Source organism: Toxorhynchites rutilus, unplaced genomic scaffold (assembly GCF_029784135.1).
Source record: "Toxorhynchites rutilus septentrionalis strain SRP unplaced genomic scaffold, ASM2978413v1 HiC_scaffold_301, whole genome shotgun sequence".
NCBI lineage: Eukaryota > Metazoa > Arthropoda > Insecta > Diptera > Culicidae > Toxorhynchites > Toxorhynchites rutilus.
The window spans coordinates 1-18,287 of NW_026599874.1; the positions used below are offsets into that span (position 1 = coordinate 1).

Here is an 18,287-nt window from a genome sequence, read left to right on the forward strand (position 1 = left end):
AGTAAATTTAATGACGGACCTTTTACGTTGGTATGATGACTAGAACAAAATATATGTTACGGAAGAATTATCAAACGTTTGATGAACCAGCCTAAGGCTGAAAATCTTTCCAATAAAGACAAAAAAAAAAATTATCAAACGATTATTTTATTTTACATTTCCCTCTGAAGTTTACATCCCAAAAGTGTACATACTTCTCGAATCTCGAATTTGCTTGAAACTGGGAAGTTCATTCGCTTCTAGTGGCTGCACGATTTTCCCAGGGTTCCTAAGTTTAGAAGATCATGTTAGGACAGACATATTCCACTCTGCACAAAGGCAAGCGAGGACAAAAGTACTCGCAGTTTGCATTTATTTGCAGAGCCGATTTCCCCAGAAACCTCGGTTTTGAAGTCTGTGTTAGGGAAACACATTTCAATCGGAACAAAAATACCCCCGATTTGTATGAATTCGCAATGCCGATTTCCCCACGCTTCATGGATTTGAAGTCTGTGTTAGGGAAACACATTCCAGTCGGAAGGGAAGGTATTGAATTAGAGAGACTTTAAACTCTGAGAGTTCATTCGTCTCTAATCCAGTCGGAACAAAAATACCCCGACTTGCATGAATTTGAAATACCGATTTCTCCAGGCACCTTGGTTCAGAAATCTCTATTAGGGAACACATTTCGGTGGGAACAAAAGCTCCCCCTACTTTCGTGTGTTCTTTTTCTTCTTTTTGGCTTTAAGAGGGTTTAAAACTTTTCAGTTCACTCGCCTCTAGGCTCTTTCGTGTGCTTGCAATGCCGATTTCGCTGCTTGGTTTTAAAGTCTGTGTTAGGGAACATTTTTCGATGAGAACAAAAGTCCCCCCTACTTTCATGTATTTTGCAATGCCGATTTCCCCAAGGCTGCTTGGTTTGATGGTTGTGTTAGGGAAACCGTAAATCGGGCCAATCAAAACGATGCAGTTAGGGCGTTTAGATAACGCCTAATATTTTACAGTTATTCAATTGTTTATCTAATGAAATTTTTGTTAGTTGCGATAGATGCGTAGAAATATTCCCTATCAAGTGATGCCAAACATCTCTCCTATCCAGTACGAAATGTTCGAGCTATAAGCATTCGAAATCTTTCATTTTTTCCTGCATGTTCTGTGTTTAGGTTTTCATTTTACCCTCCATATATTCCGGTTAGACGTAGTCCCACGTCAAAAAAAATCATTTCTCTACGTTGACTTCACGGTGACGAGACGTTGCATGTGTAGCGCACTTTATTCGGCTGTCATAGCTGCTTCCGCTTCGCTGTCAATCATGTTTATCGCTGACGCTAGGTGCAATGACTTTGACGGTATGTAACAGTATCTTACTTCTAAATAAACTTCGACTGTACAAGGTTCCGGAAAATCGAATGTTCGGAATTGAAGCACTTCTCTCCGAACTTCTGAATAAATTGGTGGAATTTCACTACTAGGGTATCGAGGCAGGCTCTCCCGTGAACCTCCGACCTTGTGAACTGTGTTACGAAAGAAATTTCTTCCGGATGCGTTGGAGTCTCTGGATGGTTGAGGGAATGGGATTGTGTTTTGGATTCGATGGAGTGTGGAGCCGATGATGCGTCGTAGGCCCTGCTGCTGCTTCAAGTACGTGTCAATTGGTATTCTCAATCACCGGGGAGATGATTTGTTGGTAGAACAATGAAAGCATGAGCACGAGTGAGTTTTGATGTTAAGAGGCTTTAAATTTTTCATTCAGTTCATTCGCCTCTAGCCTTGAGAAAAGATACTTGGAGAACTCGCGGCCGTTAGTCGACTGGTTGCAAACTGGATTGACGACCACTGAATCGTGAATGGGCATGCATGAATGGATGCATCGGTATTTGAAGGACTCGGCGGCAGGGGGTTGGGAAGAAAGTTTTGGGGGGTTGGTAAACAACAACAGGGAGTTCTAGCCGAACAAGATGGGGATATCGAGTGATAACAAAACAATAAACTCTTTAGATTAAAGACGATTTTATGGCCCTGAGAAAGGGCCGTTTTGTTTTTTTGACTTGTTTCGGAATCAACGCCTTCGGGACCAGCTCTTTACTTAGAGCTGGTATACTTCGTCACCGCTTTGGTACCTTCGGAAACCGCGTGCTTGGCAAGTTCACCGGGTAGTAGCAGACGGACTGCGGTCTGAATTTCCCGGGACGTGATGGTGGAACGTTTGTTGTAGTGGGCCAGACGCGAGGCTTCAGCTGCGATACGCTCGAAGATATCGTTGACGAAGCTGTTCATGATGCTCATCGCCTTCGACGAGATACCGGTGTCGGGATGGACCTGCTTCAGCACCTTATAGATGTAGATAGCATAGGATTCCTTCCTGCGGACTTTCTTCTTCTTCTTGTCCGTTTTCGAGATGTTTTTCTGCGCCTTGCCGGACTTTTTGGCGGCTTTTCCACTAGTCTTCGGTGCCATCGTGTTTGCTAGTAAGAACTACGTGTGAATTCGACGAGCGAACAAATCGTACTGAATAATTTTGTTTTTTTTCACGCTCTTTTTGCCTTTGACCGCTTGTTCGTTCATCTCGCTAGACCCGCCCCTTTGGCTGAGTCTGCCGATTTGTCTCTATCCTGGTGAGCGTGTACCGCTAGAGTACAAAACGTCCGGACCCCGTAAAAAAAGATATCATTCTCGTTCAAACCGTACCCCAGTGTGGTTCTATCGCATCGACAAGACAACACAAGCAGCTATGTCTGGACGTGGCAAAGGAGGAAAAGTTAAGGGAAAGGCAAAGTCCCGCTCCAACCGTGCTGGTCTACAGTTCCCCGTCGGTCGTATTCACCGATTGCTCCGCAAGGGTAACTATGCCGAGCGGGGTTGGTGCTGGTGCACCAGTATACTTAGCCGCGGTTATGGAGTACCTGGCCGCCGAAGTGCTCGAGGCTCGAGTTGGCTGGCAATGCCGCCCGCGACAACAAGAAAACCCGCATCATCCCCCGTCATCTACAGCTTGCCATCCGCAACGACGAGGAGCTGAACAAACTGCTGTCCGGAGTTACCATCGCTCAGGGCGGAGTACTGCCAAACATCCAGGCTGTTCTGTTGCCCAAGAAGACCGAAAAGAAAGCTTAAATGTTCTTTTCTGTGAGATCACACAAGAAACATAAAAAACCGTCCTTCTCAGGACGACAAAACTATTTCGAAAGAGTTTATAATGAAATCCCATGGTGACTTTTTTTTCTTTTTAATTTGACATAAATTCTCTTTATTTCTTAATTTTGTTTGCATTATAATAATAATACTACATTTCAAGTGATCAACCTAGGGGTTCTACATCTTTAAGTTGTAAATCCCATCGCGTTGTTAACTAGAGGCGAATGGACTGAAAATATATATTGTTATTGTATATTGTTATTACTTACCCGTTCGGGTTTCCTCGGATAGTAGTTCGTTTAGATAAGGTACATTTTTTTCCTACATACTTATCTCACTTCTTAACTGGGCGAAACTAGGCAAAATATTCACCTGCCCCCGGGCTTCTGAATGTCAAAGGGGAACTAGGCTCTGCGGAATGCACGTGTCTGTACAGGCGCTTGCTGCTTGGTCCTGAGCAACGAATACACTTTGGAAGTCGGCGATGGATGAAGAAGAGGCCGTCCCGCGCATGCGCATGTGTTGTTTTCGTCGATGCAAAGCTCTGTGCATGTCAATTGATAAATCTACCTACTTGACCAAACATCTTAGTCTACTATTTACAAAAACACTGTTGTCAACACATTGTCAAATTTCACGTCTAGGGTAGTATCCGGGCAGATTCATTCATGAACCTCTGTCGTTCTTGTCCAGGGAGTTGCCGTTTCTGGCCTTGAGAAAAAAAAAAAACCCTTGGGGACAAACTCTAACTATTCTGTTGGAGAAAACTTTTATGCGTAACTCTCTTCGCAGAAATAGGAGTAGTGGTCCTGAAAAGGACCGATGTTAATTTTTTGTATGTATTTTTAAAAAAATGGCTCGTTTAAGCGCGTTCTCCTCGGATACGACGTGCTAGCTGGATGTCCTTTGGCATAATGGTGACGCGTTTTGCGTGAATAGCACACAAGTTGGTATCTTCGAAAAGGCCGACCAAATATGCCTCGCTTGCCTCCTGCAGTGCCATAACGGCGGAACTTTGGAAGCGCAAGTCGGTTTTGAAGTCTTGGGCAATTTCGCGAACCAAACGCTGGAACGGAAGCTTGCGGATCAGTAATTCGGTCGACTTCTGATAGCGACGAATTTCACGCAGAGCAACGGTTCCCGGTCGGTAGCGATGAGGCTTCTTCACACCTCCTGTGGCTGGGGCGCTTTTCCGAGCTGCCTTCGTGGCTAGCTGCTTACGCGGTGCCTTACCACCGGTAGATTTACGAGCAGTCTGCTTGGTACGAGCCATTACAACGGGCGATACGAATACGATACGTTCTACGTTTTCTCAACGAAGCGAGCGAGGTTCTCACGGTACGAGAGCAGAGGTAGCAATATGTTGGAAAAAATGTCCGTACGTAGCTTTTATGCTCTTTATACTTGGATGTATAGTGGTGCCGACAGCTGTAGCCAATCACGACCAAGCATCGTGTGCGGATGCACCCAAGCGAGAGGGTATAAATAGTGCGCGCGTGATTTTTTTCTTCATTATACTCGTTCGACGCTCAGATCGACAAGCGCCTGTGCTTTCGTCAGTAACTTTCTTTCCCATTAACCAACATGACTGGACGCGGCAAGGGAGGCAAAGGACTCGGTAAAGGAGGAGCAAAGCGTCATCGCAAGGTACTGCGTGACAACATCCAGGGTATCACGAAACCCGCTATCCGTCGTCTAGCCCGCCGTGGGGCGTCAAACGTATCTCTGGTCTGATTTACGAAGAAACCCGAGGAGTGCTGAAGGTATTCCTGGAGAATGTTATTCGTGACGCTGTCACCTACACCGAACATGCCAAGCGTAAAACAGTGACTGCTATGGATGTCGTATACGCGCTGAAACGTCAGGGACGTACCCTATACGGGTTTGGAGGTTAACAAATACCCCCAAAACAAAACGGTCCTTTTTAGGACCACAACATGTTTGTCACCAAAAGAGTTTATCAATTTTAGTTTCTTAACAAAAAAAAAACCACCACCACACTACCACCTACACAACTACATTTCATTTGAAAAAAAAAAAAAAAAAACAAACAAACAAAAATAAAACCTTGACTCACACCACATACCAACTCGCATATCAATTGGCTTAATAATACAAACGATTTTTTTCATTTGGCAGACTTATCTCACTTCTTAACTAGGCGAACCTAGCCAGAATTTTCACCTGCCCCCGGGCTTCTGAATGCCAAAGGGGGACTAGGCTCTGCGGAATGCACGTATCTGCATGCTCGTGCTGTTTTAGTCCTGACCGAGGAATTGTCGGACAATCGCGCAGGTGCTAAGGATGACCGACTTTTGGATGCCGGCCAATTCCTTCTCGATGTTCAACACCTTTAGCGCTTCCAGAAGTGTCTTCGGGATAATTCCAGTTCCAGAGAGAACGACTGGAACAATTCTTGGGACCTCCCTTAGCCCCCACAGTTCCTTGAGCTCCACGGCCAATGGTCGGTACTTGCAGATTTTGCGACCGTGGGGTCTCCTCCAGATTCTGGTTCAGTGGAATAGCGACATCGATGATGGTGACTTTGCGGTCGCTCTTGTCGTAAACCATTATATCTGGGCGGTTGTGGTGGATCGAGAGGTCGGTCAGAACAGTGCGATCCCAGTACAGCTTGAAACGGTCATTTTCCAGGACAGGTGCAGGCAGGTACCGGTAGTTTGGTACGTTGTCTTCCAGTAGAGCACATTGGAGCGCCAGTTGTCGATGAACAATACGGGCCACGTTGTATGTGGCGCTCGGTGTAGGCTGCGTTGGCCAAAACGGGACAGCCTCCCATAATGTGCTCTATGTTTTCACCTGGTTGATGGCACATCCGGCAAATGTCATCAACGTCTTGATGCCAGACGTACCGCCTGCAGTTTCTCGTCGGCATTATCCTGTCCTGGATGGCTATCATGTCGGCTTCTACTACTGAAGAGAGTTCACCACGCGTTAGCCACAGATTAGATGCGGCCTTGTCGACGTGTGGCCGGTCCAGTTGATGGGGGTGGGCACCATGCACTGCCTTCTGCTTCCAAGCTGCAATCTTCTCCTCCACTGTCTGCAGATTGCAGTTGAGTTGGTACTCCGCTTGCGCCAAGTGCAGAGCGCTGTATCCTCTGTCGGCGGCGCAGACAGCCCGGTATAGCGCGTTTTGGTTGGCGCGTTCTGCGAAGTACTCGCGCAGTTGTCGTACCTGGGCAACACACAGTGCAGAAATGTCGACGATTCCAAGTCCCCCTTCTTTGCGTGGTAGTGAAACTCTCTCCAGTGCCGATTGAGGATGGTGCATTCCGGCCTCTTTGAATGCTTTCCTCATCCTCCTCTCAAGGTCCTCTAGGTTAGTTTTGCTCCATTTGACTACACCAAAACTGAAGGTCAGCAGGGGAACCGCGAATGTGTTGATCGCGCGTACCTTGTTCCCCGCGTTGAGGAAAGTCCTCAGGACACAGTTCACTCGACTCAAGAACTTGTCTCGCAGCTCCGTCTTGATGTCGGAGTGGCGAATCCCGGTGAGCTGTCGGAATCCAAGATATTTATAGGATTCGCCACGAACCATGTCTCTTATAAACTCGCCGTCATAGACCTCGTAGCCTCCGGATTCGGTAAGTTGTCCTTTCAGCAGGTGGACACAGCGACACTTGTCGAGGCCGAACTCCATACAGATGTCCCTGCTTATGTCTTCGACAACCCGGATAGCTACACCTAGACGCTGACGTGAATCAGCGTAGACCTTGAGATCGTCCATGTAAAAGGTATGGGTCACTTCTTCGTGGGCGCCGTCGCCATACCTTATTTTATAGCCATGACCGTTTCTATTGAGCGTCCTACTGAGGGGGTTCAGTGCCAGACAAAACCAAAGCGGGCTGAAAGAGTCGCCTTGGAATATCCCCCTCTTTATCTGCAGCGTTCTAGACTGCAACACATTTTCCCCATCACTGAGGTGCAGAGACGTACTCCACTGCCTCATCGCATGCTGCAGGAACCTAACGACGACGGGATCAATTTTGTAGAGCTCCAATACCCGGACGAGAAACGAGTGAGGTATGGAGTCATAAGCCTTCCTGTAATCGATGTAGGCCATACTTAGGTTCCGCTGGTTATATACCGCCTGGCCGACTATGGCTGCGTCGATGATGGCCTGGTCTTTGCAGCCATGCGTATTTTTCCTGCATCCTTTCTGCTCTTCTGCGATGATGTGATGCTGTTCGCAGTGAGCAGAAACTTTGGCGGTAATTATGCTGCTCAGTATTTTGTACAGACTCGATAGGCACGTTATCGGTCTGTACTTTGATGGGTTCAATGTGTTGCTGTCTTTCGGGAGGAGGAAGGTGACGCCACGGGTGGCGAATTCAGGAAGGTTGTGTGGGTCACGTAGCACCTTGTTGAAGCACTCAGCTATCTTTGGATGTGCGACGGTCAGCTTCTTGTGCCAAAAGTTCTGGACACCATCGGGGCCCGGTGCTGCCCAGTTCCTCAGGTACCGCGAGGCTTCGCGGACATCGTTCTCTCCGACGATGATAGCTGGCATCTCTCCAATTTCACCACAACTCTCCTCCTCCCGTCTTAACCACATTTGCCCGTCGCGATGTTCTACTGGGGTCTCCCAAATACCAGCCCAGAAGTTCGTCACATCGCTAATATCTGGCAAACCTTCGCGGTAGTCGGGCTTCTCGTCGCTAATGTGGTCGTAGAACGCTTTTTCGTTATCTCTGAACATCCGATTTTGTTCCTGGCGCTTTGCAGAGTCAGAGTAACGTTTCAGCCGTTTAGTTAGGACGCTCAATTGCTGTACCAGTGTGTCGAGTTTTTCCGTCAGCTGGTGAGCTCCCAGCTGGCGAAGTTCAGTAGGCCGCACGATCACAGCAACTTGGCGACATAATTTCGCCGATCTGCTGCCTCTTTTGTACGCCATCAGTCTTCCAATTGCGGCGCGCGTTGTTTAGGATCCGTTGCTCCAATCTCCTTCGCCATGGAGGCTCACGCCTTTCACGGAGATGTTGGAGCAGTCCGCCTCTTGGCCTAATACGGTATCCTAAACTTTTGGCGGTCGCCACAGCAGCACAGTAAACTTTCAGTTGCAGCTCCTCCATGTTCTCAGCATCAACCAAGTGCAGCGGAAGAACGTGCTCGTTCATGAGCTTTACTGCACTTGTCAGCCTGCGGGAATGCTGCAACTTCGGGATCCTGGGGCGCGACAAAGGGTCCGTGTCGCGGAACTGTGAGATCGCCTCGTCGTAATGGAAGACCAGATCGCGTAGTAGTTGTTGATCTGGCTGTGGATCTTCCGGCTCAGGGGGTTGTTGTACTGTGGCCTCCACTGGTGCTGATTCGCGTGCCCCACTCGCGAATGAATTGCTCAGCCGTACTGAACTTCGTCTCGACACATCGCTTGCTCTGCTTGTTCTGGAGCTTAGTTCTCTCTGCACCTGCTGCTTGATCTCGTCGACTTGCGTTTGGGAGAGCATATTGTTGCGTACAATCGCTCTACGCCTCGCGTTCATCGCGTTTTGGTCAAGCCTCCCGACGAACTCTGGATACGCTTCCTCGAACATTGCGAGTATTCGAGGGCGACCGCTCATGTCCGTCTCCAAAGCAGTGCAGATGTAATAGGCGCGGATCACGAATTCATTCATTTCATGTGTCCACATGATCCGTCGCCTAGTAGTACCCACAAGTGTGGACGACTGTCGTCTGACAGTCGCAACACGCCTCGTAGGCGCAGCGTTTCGTTGGTGATGTCGATGGCTGCTGTTTCCGTGTGGCGGTAGCTCTTCGGGTTGAACCCGGCTGGTGGCCCGCTCTTGCACATCGCCCTCCAGCCGCTGGCCGCTCGCTCTTACGCCCGTTCCAGGACCAGCTCCAGTTCGGGGACCCTCCTCGGGCGATCGCATTCTGAGTATTCTTCGTGAACGTAGCTCCATTTTCTGGGTGTATCTCCTTTGCCCGGGAGACAGCGGGTTGGCAAGGCCTCCATGACCCGGGAGGCCTTCCCCGGGAGAGATATAGCGCTCTGACTCGCTCGCACCCCCTCACTTAGCCACTTTCGACACCCGTTCTCGGAGCCAAGACCAGGTGTGTGTTTCCAGTTCACGCCCGATCTAAAAATGTCGTCATATGATCTTCGTGGAGGCGTGAGATAGGAACATTTGATACCAACAGGTAGGCTCCTACCCTAGTGTTGATCCCCATTTGAGAACCTCCCGTTTCCAGTTCACGCCCGATCTAAAAATGTCGTCATATGATCTTCGTGGAGGCGTGAGATAGGAACATTTGAGACCAACAGGTAGGCTCCTACCCTAGTGTTGATCCCCATTTGAGAACCTTCATTTTGTATTTTTTGTTTGTTTGTTAGTTTGGTTTTTTTTTTTAATTTTGTATTCGATTGTATTTTGTAAACCGTTGCACATAGTAACATATACAGTATATTCTCGTGTTTCTGTCGATAGAAACATTCGAGCGGGATTGAGAATTGAAATTGAGAACTACATAAAATGTTTCAATTTTTACAACTAATTTCATTAGTGTATCCAGCTGACCACGTGGCGTCTGAGACGAGACCAGCCAATAGATGGGGAGCCCCCACCGGTGATTGGTTGATTTTTGTAAACAAATCACTTCTACGCGGTTGCCAATTTTGTTCTTTGCCTCTACTTAAGGTGAAGGTGGAAGCTAGCCATGGTAGTAGTATAGGTAAACCCACGTGTAAAAATTGGGTAATAGTGTTTGTGAGAGAAGAGCAAAGCACACGTAAATAGATCAATTCACTTATCAGACTGTGTGGCGCTACATTGACACGAGTCTTTGAATAAATTTGAAAATAAAAATAACAATTCAATACTGTAAATGTAAAATGTACGAACGATATGTTCCCACGAACAATTGCGGATATAAATATGTATAGAAGGTGTATCTGTATATGAAGTAAAATTCTGATTATACGCGAGCGTAACATGAGCAAATTTATAAGACATGCGAATTGGGGCCCTTTTGGTATTAACAAGTTCTTCCGCATAGTAACTCGATGTGGATAATTCCTTAATGTTTCCTTCGTTGATCGTATTGTTTTCACATACTCACGTTGGAGAGCCTTAACGCTCTTCGTTGGCCGAGGCATTTTGATTGAATGTAATACTTTTCCGTTTACTGTTTTTGAAAGCATAGGCGGTGTTCCGAGCTCTACAATACAATTTTCTTACCCAATGTTAAAGTTGCTAGAACTTACATTATAGGACCCATTAAACGTAGAAATAATAATTGTATTGATATCAACACAATTTTATTCTATTGATTTTAATTACATGAAACGCTATGACTCAGAAATAACATGTTATTGAGTGGTTTTTATAGCTGTTTCGACGATCTTGTCTGGCATCAGTGTCGAAAAAATAACGATGCTTTCAACAATACAAACAAAACCATTGCCGAAGATTGAGAAATGAAAATTTAACTTTCAGAGCACTAGCTCGAGTTTTACGACGTTTTTCACTATACATCTATATATATCGACAAGAAAACAAGAAAAAGAAAAGGAAGTTCCTAGAAATCCTTTTATATAATCTTTTTCTGCCCCATCTAAAAAAAAGCATTAATTCTTAATTTACCAAGAATACAGCATATAAGAATATTAGAAATATGCAAACTTTATATTCCAAAATCTTTATCATCTGATAATTATCTAAAAGGTCGTTATACATTCTTCTCTTCGATAAAAGACCCGAAAAACACGCAACAACTGCATGAAATGTAAAAAATATGTTTGTTTCGAGCATGCAGTTATGCAATGTTCTGATTCTTACTCCAATGAAACCACAATCTATTAATACGCTTTTATGTTATTTTATAGCTCCTTATACTTCCATGAATTATGTTCAGTTGCTTACTTTTTATTAACAAGAGTGAAAAATTCGAATTTCGTTATTTGTGTTGGAGTGTCAAAAATTACTCTGTCTTGAGGAGGCTGATTTAGATGACTATTAAAACTTAATAAAGACGACAAAAACATATTTTTTGGAGTTTTTCATTCAATCATACCCTCTTCTTCAAATAAATGCCAACGAAGCCTGAAAAATACACAATAGCAACATTACAGAGAAGTTCAATTTTCGGTCTGTGACACCGTGCGCGAGTATACGTGTTATGATTTTGCACGCGAGTACAGGAGGGTTAAGCAATTTAAAACTGCCTTAGGGTCGACTAATCTGATAGAGAATAGCTGACCTCATACAAACTAACATCGTATCCAGATGTCGACACCATTCCGCCGTCAACGCGAATAAGTAGAAGCATACACAAAATTGGCAACAGTGTAGAATTGGTTTGTTTACAAAAATCAACCAATCAGCGGCGGGGGTTCCCCCTGTATTGGCAGTGTCTCGTCCCAGACACCATGTGATCAGATGGATACACTAATGAAATTAGTTGTAAACATTTAAATATTTGATGTAATTCTCACTCTCACTCTGTTGCCAATGTTGCAATTTTGTGTGTGTTACTACTTATTCGCGTAGATTAGATGGCATTGAGCTTCGTATTACAAGTTGGGGGAGTTTGCATGACTATATGTGTTTGTAGCAGAAATGAACACATTTTTAAAATAAAAATTATTTTCCCAAATCAAAGTAGTACTCTATGTAAATGAAAATTACTTTTGTCTGCAAGCGATGAAAAAATGTCATACAAAAATTGTGTATAAAAATAATTTTACATTACAGTTGTGAGTTTTGGTGAGAATATCTTAAAATTTGTAGAAAATAGTTTAAATTATGGTCAGAACAACGTACTTCAAGTAATTAAATAATGCAAAGAAAAAAATTTCATACAAATTTTAACAATTCAAAATTGCCTTCGGACCGACTAATCTGATAGAGAATAGTTTGTTGCCTCATACAAATTGATGTCGTATCCAGATGTCGACACCATACCGCCGTCCTCGCGAATCGCGCCTGGCAGTACAAACTGCACTGCACTAAATGCTGAATCATCTGAAGATGGACAGTCCTCCCTCCCTGGGAAAGGTATCTTCAAGGAAGAAACCTAAAAATCAATCTCAATCCAACCGAACACACTTCATCCCAATCGATTGCTTTTCATGAACCCACCACCCCTAACAAACCTACTCCTGTTATCGAAAGAAAACAAAAAAAATATATATATATTCGAATGAATCGATTATTGTAAAATGCCCCAACGATGATTGATCCATAATCGAGTAAACGAAAAATTTAGACATCTCTAGCCGTGGATATGACGGTTTGCACCTGGTCGAAGAAAATGCGAAAGTAAACAACAATATTTGATTGTAGTTTTACACAATATTCTATGATAAGTGGAAAACAATAAAATAAACTCTTTTGCTTTAAAACAATATTGATAGTCCTGAAAAGGACTGAATTTGATTTCTCGTGTTGTGCTGTTGTTTTAGTCGGACCACTACTACTGGCTACGTTGTTCACTTTTTGGCAGCGGTAGCTTTTTTCGGAGCTGCTGCTGCTTTCTTTGGCTTTGGCGTTTTCGGTTTCTGTGCGGCGGTTTTCGAGGGTTTCGTTGGGCTTTTGCTTCGGGGGCGGTAAGCAGCAGCTTTCTTCACACTGCCCGGTCTTCTTGGCAGCCTTGGCACTCGCTGCCTTGGTTTTCTTCTCGCTGGCCACCACCTTCTTCACAGCAGCAGCAGCAGCAGCAGCTTTCGGTTTTTTGGCTGCGGTTGCTGTATTTTTCTCCCCGTGTAGCAGCGGCAGCTTTCTTCTTGCCAGCAGCAGCGGTAGCCTTTTTCGGCTTCTTCTCGGCGGCTGCCTTCTTGGATTTCTTATCCCCGGAAGCGGTACCCCTTTTTCGCTGCTGCTGGTGCTTTCTTAGCCGACGAGCCACTCTTCTTCTCCCCGGTGAACTCCTTTTTGGCCTTTGGGGGGATCTTGAACGAGCCCGACGCACCAGTGCCCTTCGTTTGCACAAACAGGCCCTTGACGACACCGTTCTTCAGCGCTTTCTTGATGAACGGAGTTAGCTTCGCCACATCCGCCTTGTAGTTGCCGGCCAGGTATTTCTTGATGGCCCTGCAGCGATGAACCGTTGCGCTCCTTCAGCGTCCTGATGGCGGCCACTATCATCTCGTTAACCGGTGGATGGTTGGCGGGCTTTTTTCGGCTTCTTCGCTGCTGCTGCTGCCGCCGCTGATTTGCCGCCTGCCTTTTTCGGCGATTTCTCACTGCCCACGGCTGGTGCCGCCAACGGGCTCTCGCCGACTGCCTCGGTAGCTGCGTTATTGTCCGACATCTCTCTGCTTCCTCTGCTGCTTTTTCAGCGCTTTTCCCTGTTTTGTTTTGTTTCGTTCCGTACCGTTACGGTCTGTGTCTTCTCCTAATACTGCGTGCGTGCGTGCGAGCGAGCTGTATTAAAGAGCGGAGTTTGTAATTTCCAAAAATTGCTACCCCGCTGAAGGTCCACTTTCGGCGGCTGTGTTAGGGATGCGGTCGGGTGACGTGCTCGTTTTGTGCTCGCACTATGCTAGGTACTGTTTCGGAGCGCCAACTTTTCTAGAGGCCATTTCGTCCCCTCTGGTGGCCTCTAGTGGCCAAAGCCACATACTCTATCTATCTGTGATAGTCCCCCGGTCACAATGGGACGCATCCGATGTCCAGCGCAGACCAATAAAGGGACGAAATTCGATCCCGAACAGCACTGTGCCGTCTCACACCGGGTGCAATCCGACGGAAGTGTTCCGTTTCCGGCCAATCGCCCGATCGGACCGTTTCGAATTACCACAGCTCGGCGGGTGGGAAAGTTTCCCTACAGAATGGTGCATTGGTTGTTCGGATCCGGGTAAGCGGTCAGCCCCTAGTGACCGGCCAAGAAGTACCATCCGCGCCAGCAGCCGTTCTCAATAGCATGACAGCTGCTAGTCCATCCGCCGCCGCCGCGGACAGATGCCCACGATGGTCCTACCGGAATTAAATATTAAATATTATTTTGTGACCTGCTAGGAGTAGGGTCAGTGCCGGAATAAAATTACCACGATTCGAATTTAATTTGGAGAATATAATTTTCCTATAAATTCATCAAATTCATATTACAGTGATTTCAGTAAATATAGTAAATAAATTGCTTACGACTAAATCCCTTCACTATTCTTCCAGTCCTTCAGTCTTTCAGCTGTGTTCATCTAGCGTAACCTAGTCCCTAATCCGTATTACCAAGATTAAGCTCTGGACATTGTAGCTATATATTAAGAATAAGGCTCACCACTAGTGTCAAGACATTATAAGCAGCATTCAAGCACTGTATATATATATAAAAAAAAAAAAAAAGGTTCACGTGGAACTACCTTAGCTTAGCAATCATTCGTTTGTATTGATTAAATTCTTGATTGAATGAAAACAGTTTCCAAATTCAATTGAGTTCAATATATTTGCTCTGTGAGTGAAAAAAATGAACAAAATGCCGTGTAAAGTCAATTCATTTATTGTGATTGATTGTTCTTCGTTACAAGTAAATTTAATGACGGACCTTTTACGTTTGGTATGATGACTAGAACAAAATATATGTACGGAAGAATTATCAAACGTTTGATGAACCAGCCTAAGGCTGAAAATCTTTCCAATAAAGACAAAAAAAAAAAATTATCAAACGATTATTTTATTTTACATTTCCCTCTGAAGTTTACATCCCAAAAGTGTACATACTTCTCGAATCTCGAATTTGCTTGAAACTGGGAAGTTCATTCGCTTCTAGTGGGCTGCACGATTTTCCCAGGTTCCTAAGTTTAGAAGATCATGTTAGGACAGACATATTCCACTCTGCACAAAGGCAAGCGAGGACAAAAGTACTCGCAGTTTGCATTTATTTGCAGAGCCGATTTCCCCAGAAACCTCGGTTTTGAAGTCTGTGTTAGGGAAACACATTTCAATCGGAACAAAAATACCCCCGATTTGTATGAATTCGCAATGCCGATTTCCCCACGCTTCATGGATTTGAAGTCTGTGTTAGGGAAACACATTCCAGTCGGAAGGGAAGGTATTGAATTAGAGAGACTTTAAACTCTGAGAGTTCATTCGTCTCTAATCCAGTCGGAACAAAAATACCCCCGACTTGCATGAATTTGAAATACCGATTTCTCCAGGCACCTTGGTTCAGAAATCTCTATTAGGGAACACATTTCGGTGGGAACAAAAGCTCCCCCTACTTTCGTGTGTTCTTTTTCTTCTTTTTGGCTTTAAGAGGGTTTAAACTTTTCAGTTCACTCGCCCTCTAGGCTCTTTCGTTGTGCTTGCAATGCCGATTTCGCTGCTTGGTTTTAAAGTCTGTGTTAGGGAACATTTTTCGATGAGAACAAAAGTCCCCCTACTTTCATGTATTTGCAATGCCGATTTCCCCAAGGCTGCTTGGTTTTGATGGTTGTGTTAGGGAAACCGTTAAATCGGGGCCAATCAAAACGATGCAGTTAGGGCGTTTAGATAACGCCTAATATTTTACAGTTATTCAATTGTTTATCTAATGAAAAACAACATTTTGTTAGTTGCGATAGATGCGTAGAAATATTCCCTATCAAGTGATGCAAACATCTCTCCTATCCAGTACGAAATGTTCGAGCTATAAGCATTCGAAATCTTTCATTTTTTCCTGCATGTTCTGTGTTTAGGTTTTCATTTTACCCTCCATATATTCCGGTTAGACGTAGTCCCACGTCAAAAAAATCATTTCTCTACGTTGACTTCACAGGTGACGAGACGTTGCATGTGTAGCGCACTTTATTCGGCTGTCATAGCTGCTTCCGCTTCGCTGTCAATCATGTTTATCGCTGACGCTAGGTGCAATGACTTTGACGGTATGTAACAGTATCTTACTTCTAAATAAACTTCGACTGTACAAGGTTCCGGAAAATCGAATGTTCGGAATTGAAGCACTTCTCTCCGAACTTCTGAATAAATTGGTGGGAATTTCACTACTAGGGTATCGAGGCAGGCTCTCCCGTGAACCTCCGACCTTGTGAACTGTGTTACGAAAGAAATTTCTTCCGGATGCGTTGGAGTCTCTGGATGGTTGAGGGAATGGGATTGTGTTTTGGATTCGATGGAGTGTGGAGCCGATGATGCGTCGTAGGCCCTGCTGCTGCTTCAAGTACGTGTCAATTGGGTATTCTCAATCACCGGGGAGATGATTTGTTGGTAGAACAATGAAAGCATGAGCACGAGTGAGTTTTGATGTTAAGAGGCTTTAAATTTTTCATTCAGTTCATTCGCCTCTAGCCTTGAGAAAAGATACTTGGAGAACTCGCGGCCGTTAGTCGACTGGTTGCAAACTGGATTGACGACCACTGAATCGTGAATGGGCATGCATGAATGGATGCATCGGTATTTGAAGGACTCGGCGGCAGGGGTTGGGAAGAAGTTTTGGGGGGGTTGTAAACAACAACAGGGAGTTCTAGCCGAACAAGATGGGGATATCGAGTGATAACAAAACAATAAACTCTTTAGATTAAAGACGATTTTATGGCCCTGAAAGGGCCGTTTTGTTTTTTGACTTGTTTCGGAATCAACGCCTTCGGGACCAGCTCTTTACTTAGAGCTGGTATACTTCGTCACCGCTTTGGTACCTTCGGAAACCGCGTGCTTGGCAAGTTCACCGGGTAGTAGCAGACGGACTGCGGTCTGAATTTCCCGGGACGTGATGGTGGAACGTTTGTTGTAGTGGGCCAGACGCGAGGCTTCAGCTGCGATACGCTCGAAGATATCGTTGACGAAGCTGTTCATGATGCTCATCGCCTTCGACGAGATACCGGTGTCGGGATGGACCTGCTTCAGCACCTTATAGATGTAGATAGCATAGGATTCCTTCCTGCGGACTTTCTTCTTCTTCTTGTCCGTTTTCGAGATGTTTTTCTGCGCCTTGCCGACTTTTTGGCGGCTTTTCCACTAGTCTTCGGTGCCATCGTGTTTGCTAGTAAGAACTACGTGTGAATTCGACGAGCGAACAAATCGTACTGAATAATTTTGTTTTTTTCACGCTCTTTTTGCCTTTGACCGCTTGTTCGTTCATCTCGCTAGACCCGCCCCTTTGGCTGAGTCTGCCGATTTGTCTCTATCCTGTGAGCGTGTACCGCTAGAGTACAAAACGTCCGGACCCCGTAAAAAAAGATATCATTCTCGTTCAAACCGTACCCCCAGTGTGGTTCTATCGCATCGACAAGACAACACAAGCAGCTATGTCTGGACGTGGCAAAGGAGGAAAAGTTAAGGGAAAGGCAAAGTCCCGCTCCAACCGTGCTGGTCTACAGTTCCCCGTCGGTCGTATTCACCGATTGCTCCGCAAGGGTAACTATGCCGAGCGGGTTGGTGCTGGTGCACCAGTATACTTAGCCGCGGTTATGGAGTACCTGGCCGCCGAAGTGCTCGAGTTGGCTGGCAATGCCGCCCGCGACAACAAGAAAACCCGCATCATCCCCCGTCATCTACAGCTTGCCATCCGCAACGACGAGGAGCTGAACAAACTGCTGTCCGGAGTTACCATCGCTCAGGGCGGAGTACTGCCAAACATCCAGGCTGTTCTGTTGCCCAAGAAGACCGAAAAGAAAGCTTAAATGTTCTTTTCTGTGAGATCACACAAGAAACATAAAAAACCGTCCTTCTCAGGACGACAAAACTATTTCGAAAGAGTTTATAATGAAATCCCATGGTGACTTTTTTTTCTTTTAATTTGACATAAATTCTCTTTATTTCTTAATTTTGTTTGCATTATAATAATAATACTACATTTCAAGTGATCAACCTAGGGGTTCTACATCTTTAAGTTGTAAATCCCATCGCGTTGTTAACTAGAGGCGAATGGACTGAAAATATATATTGTTATTGTATATTGTTATTACTTACCCGTTCGGGTTTCCTCGGATAGTAGTTCGTTTAGATAAGGTACATTTTTTTCCTACATACTTATCTCACTTCTTAACTGGGCGAAACTAGGCAAAATATTCACCTGCCCCCGGGCTTCTGAATGTCAAAGGGGAACTAGGCTCTGCGGAATGCACGTGTCTGTACAGGCGCTTGCTGCTTGGTCCTGAGCAACGAATACACTTTGGAAGTCGGGCGATGGATGAAGAAGAGGCCGTCCCGCGCATGCGCATGTGTTGTTTTCGTCGATGCAAAGCTCTGTGCATGTCAATTGATAAATCTACCTACTTGACC

The 18,287-nt window shown here is 45.3% G+C and overlaps 5 protein-coding genes and 1 pseudogene across 5 annotated transcripts; 2 read left to right on the forward strand and 4 right to left on the reverse strand.

The window, feature by feature from the left end:
• Nucleotides 1-2,053: 2,053 nt before the first annotated feature.
• LOC129781966 (histone H2B) lies at nucleotides 2,054-2,479 on the reverse strand. Its single transcript, XM_055789465.1, has one exon. The coding sequence runs from the start codon at nucleotides 2,434-2,436 to the stop codon at nucleotides 2,062-2,064; it is 375 nt and encodes a 124-aa protein (XP_055645440.1). The 5' UTR covers nucleotides 2,437-2,479; the 3' UTR covers nucleotides 2,054-2,061.
• Nucleotides 2,480-3,436: 957 nt separating this feature from the next.
• LOC129781969 (histone H3) lies at nucleotides 3,437-4,468 on the reverse strand. Its single transcript, XM_055789468.1, has one exon. It carries the CDS (start codon nucleotides 4,385-4,387, stop codon nucleotides 3,977-3,979), a length of 411 nt encoding a protein of 136 aa, XP_055645443.1. The 5' UTR covers nucleotides 4,388-4,468; the 3' UTR covers nucleotides 3,437-3,976.
• A 179-nt stretch (nucleotides 4,469-4,647) lies between these two features.
• Nucleotides 4,648-5,009, forward strand: LOC129781965 (histone H4-like; annotated as a pseudogene).
• A 7,690-nt stretch (nucleotides 5,010-12,699) lies between these two features.
• On the reverse strand, nucleotides 12,700-13,220 carry LOC129781967 (histone H1B-like). The gene is made up of 2 exons (XM_055789466.1): nucleotides 13,045-13,220; nucleotides 12,700-13,003 (listed from the first exon to the last, which is right to left on the reverse strand). The coding sequence occupies exons 1-2, from the start codon at nucleotides 13,218-13,220 to the stop codon at nucleotides 12,700-12,702; spliced, it is 480 nt and encodes a 159-aa protein (XP_055645441.1).
• A 3,398-nt stretch (nucleotides 13,221-16,618) lies between these two features.
• LOC129781964 (histone H2B-like) lies at nucleotides 16,619-17,145 on the reverse strand. Its single transcript, XM_055789463.1, has 2 exons — nucleotides 17,061-17,145; nucleotides 16,619-17,002 (listed from the first exon to the last, which is right to left on the reverse strand). The coding sequence occupies exons 1-2, from the start codon at nucleotides 17,143-17,145 to the stop codon at nucleotides 16,665-16,667; spliced, it is 423 nt and encodes a 140-aa protein (XP_055645438.1). The 3' UTR covers nucleotides 16,619-16,664.
• Nucleotides 17,146-17,276: 131 nt separating this feature from the next.
• LOC129781968 (histone H2A) lies at nucleotides 17,277-17,719 on the forward strand. The gene has a single exon (XM_055789467.1). The coding sequence runs from the start codon at nucleotides 17,312-17,314 to the stop codon at nucleotides 17,684-17,686; it is 375 nt and encodes a 124-aa protein (XP_055645442.1). The 5' UTR covers nucleotides 17,277-17,311; the 3' UTR covers nucleotides 17,687-17,719.
• Nucleotides 17,720-18,287: the final 568 nt, after the last annotated feature.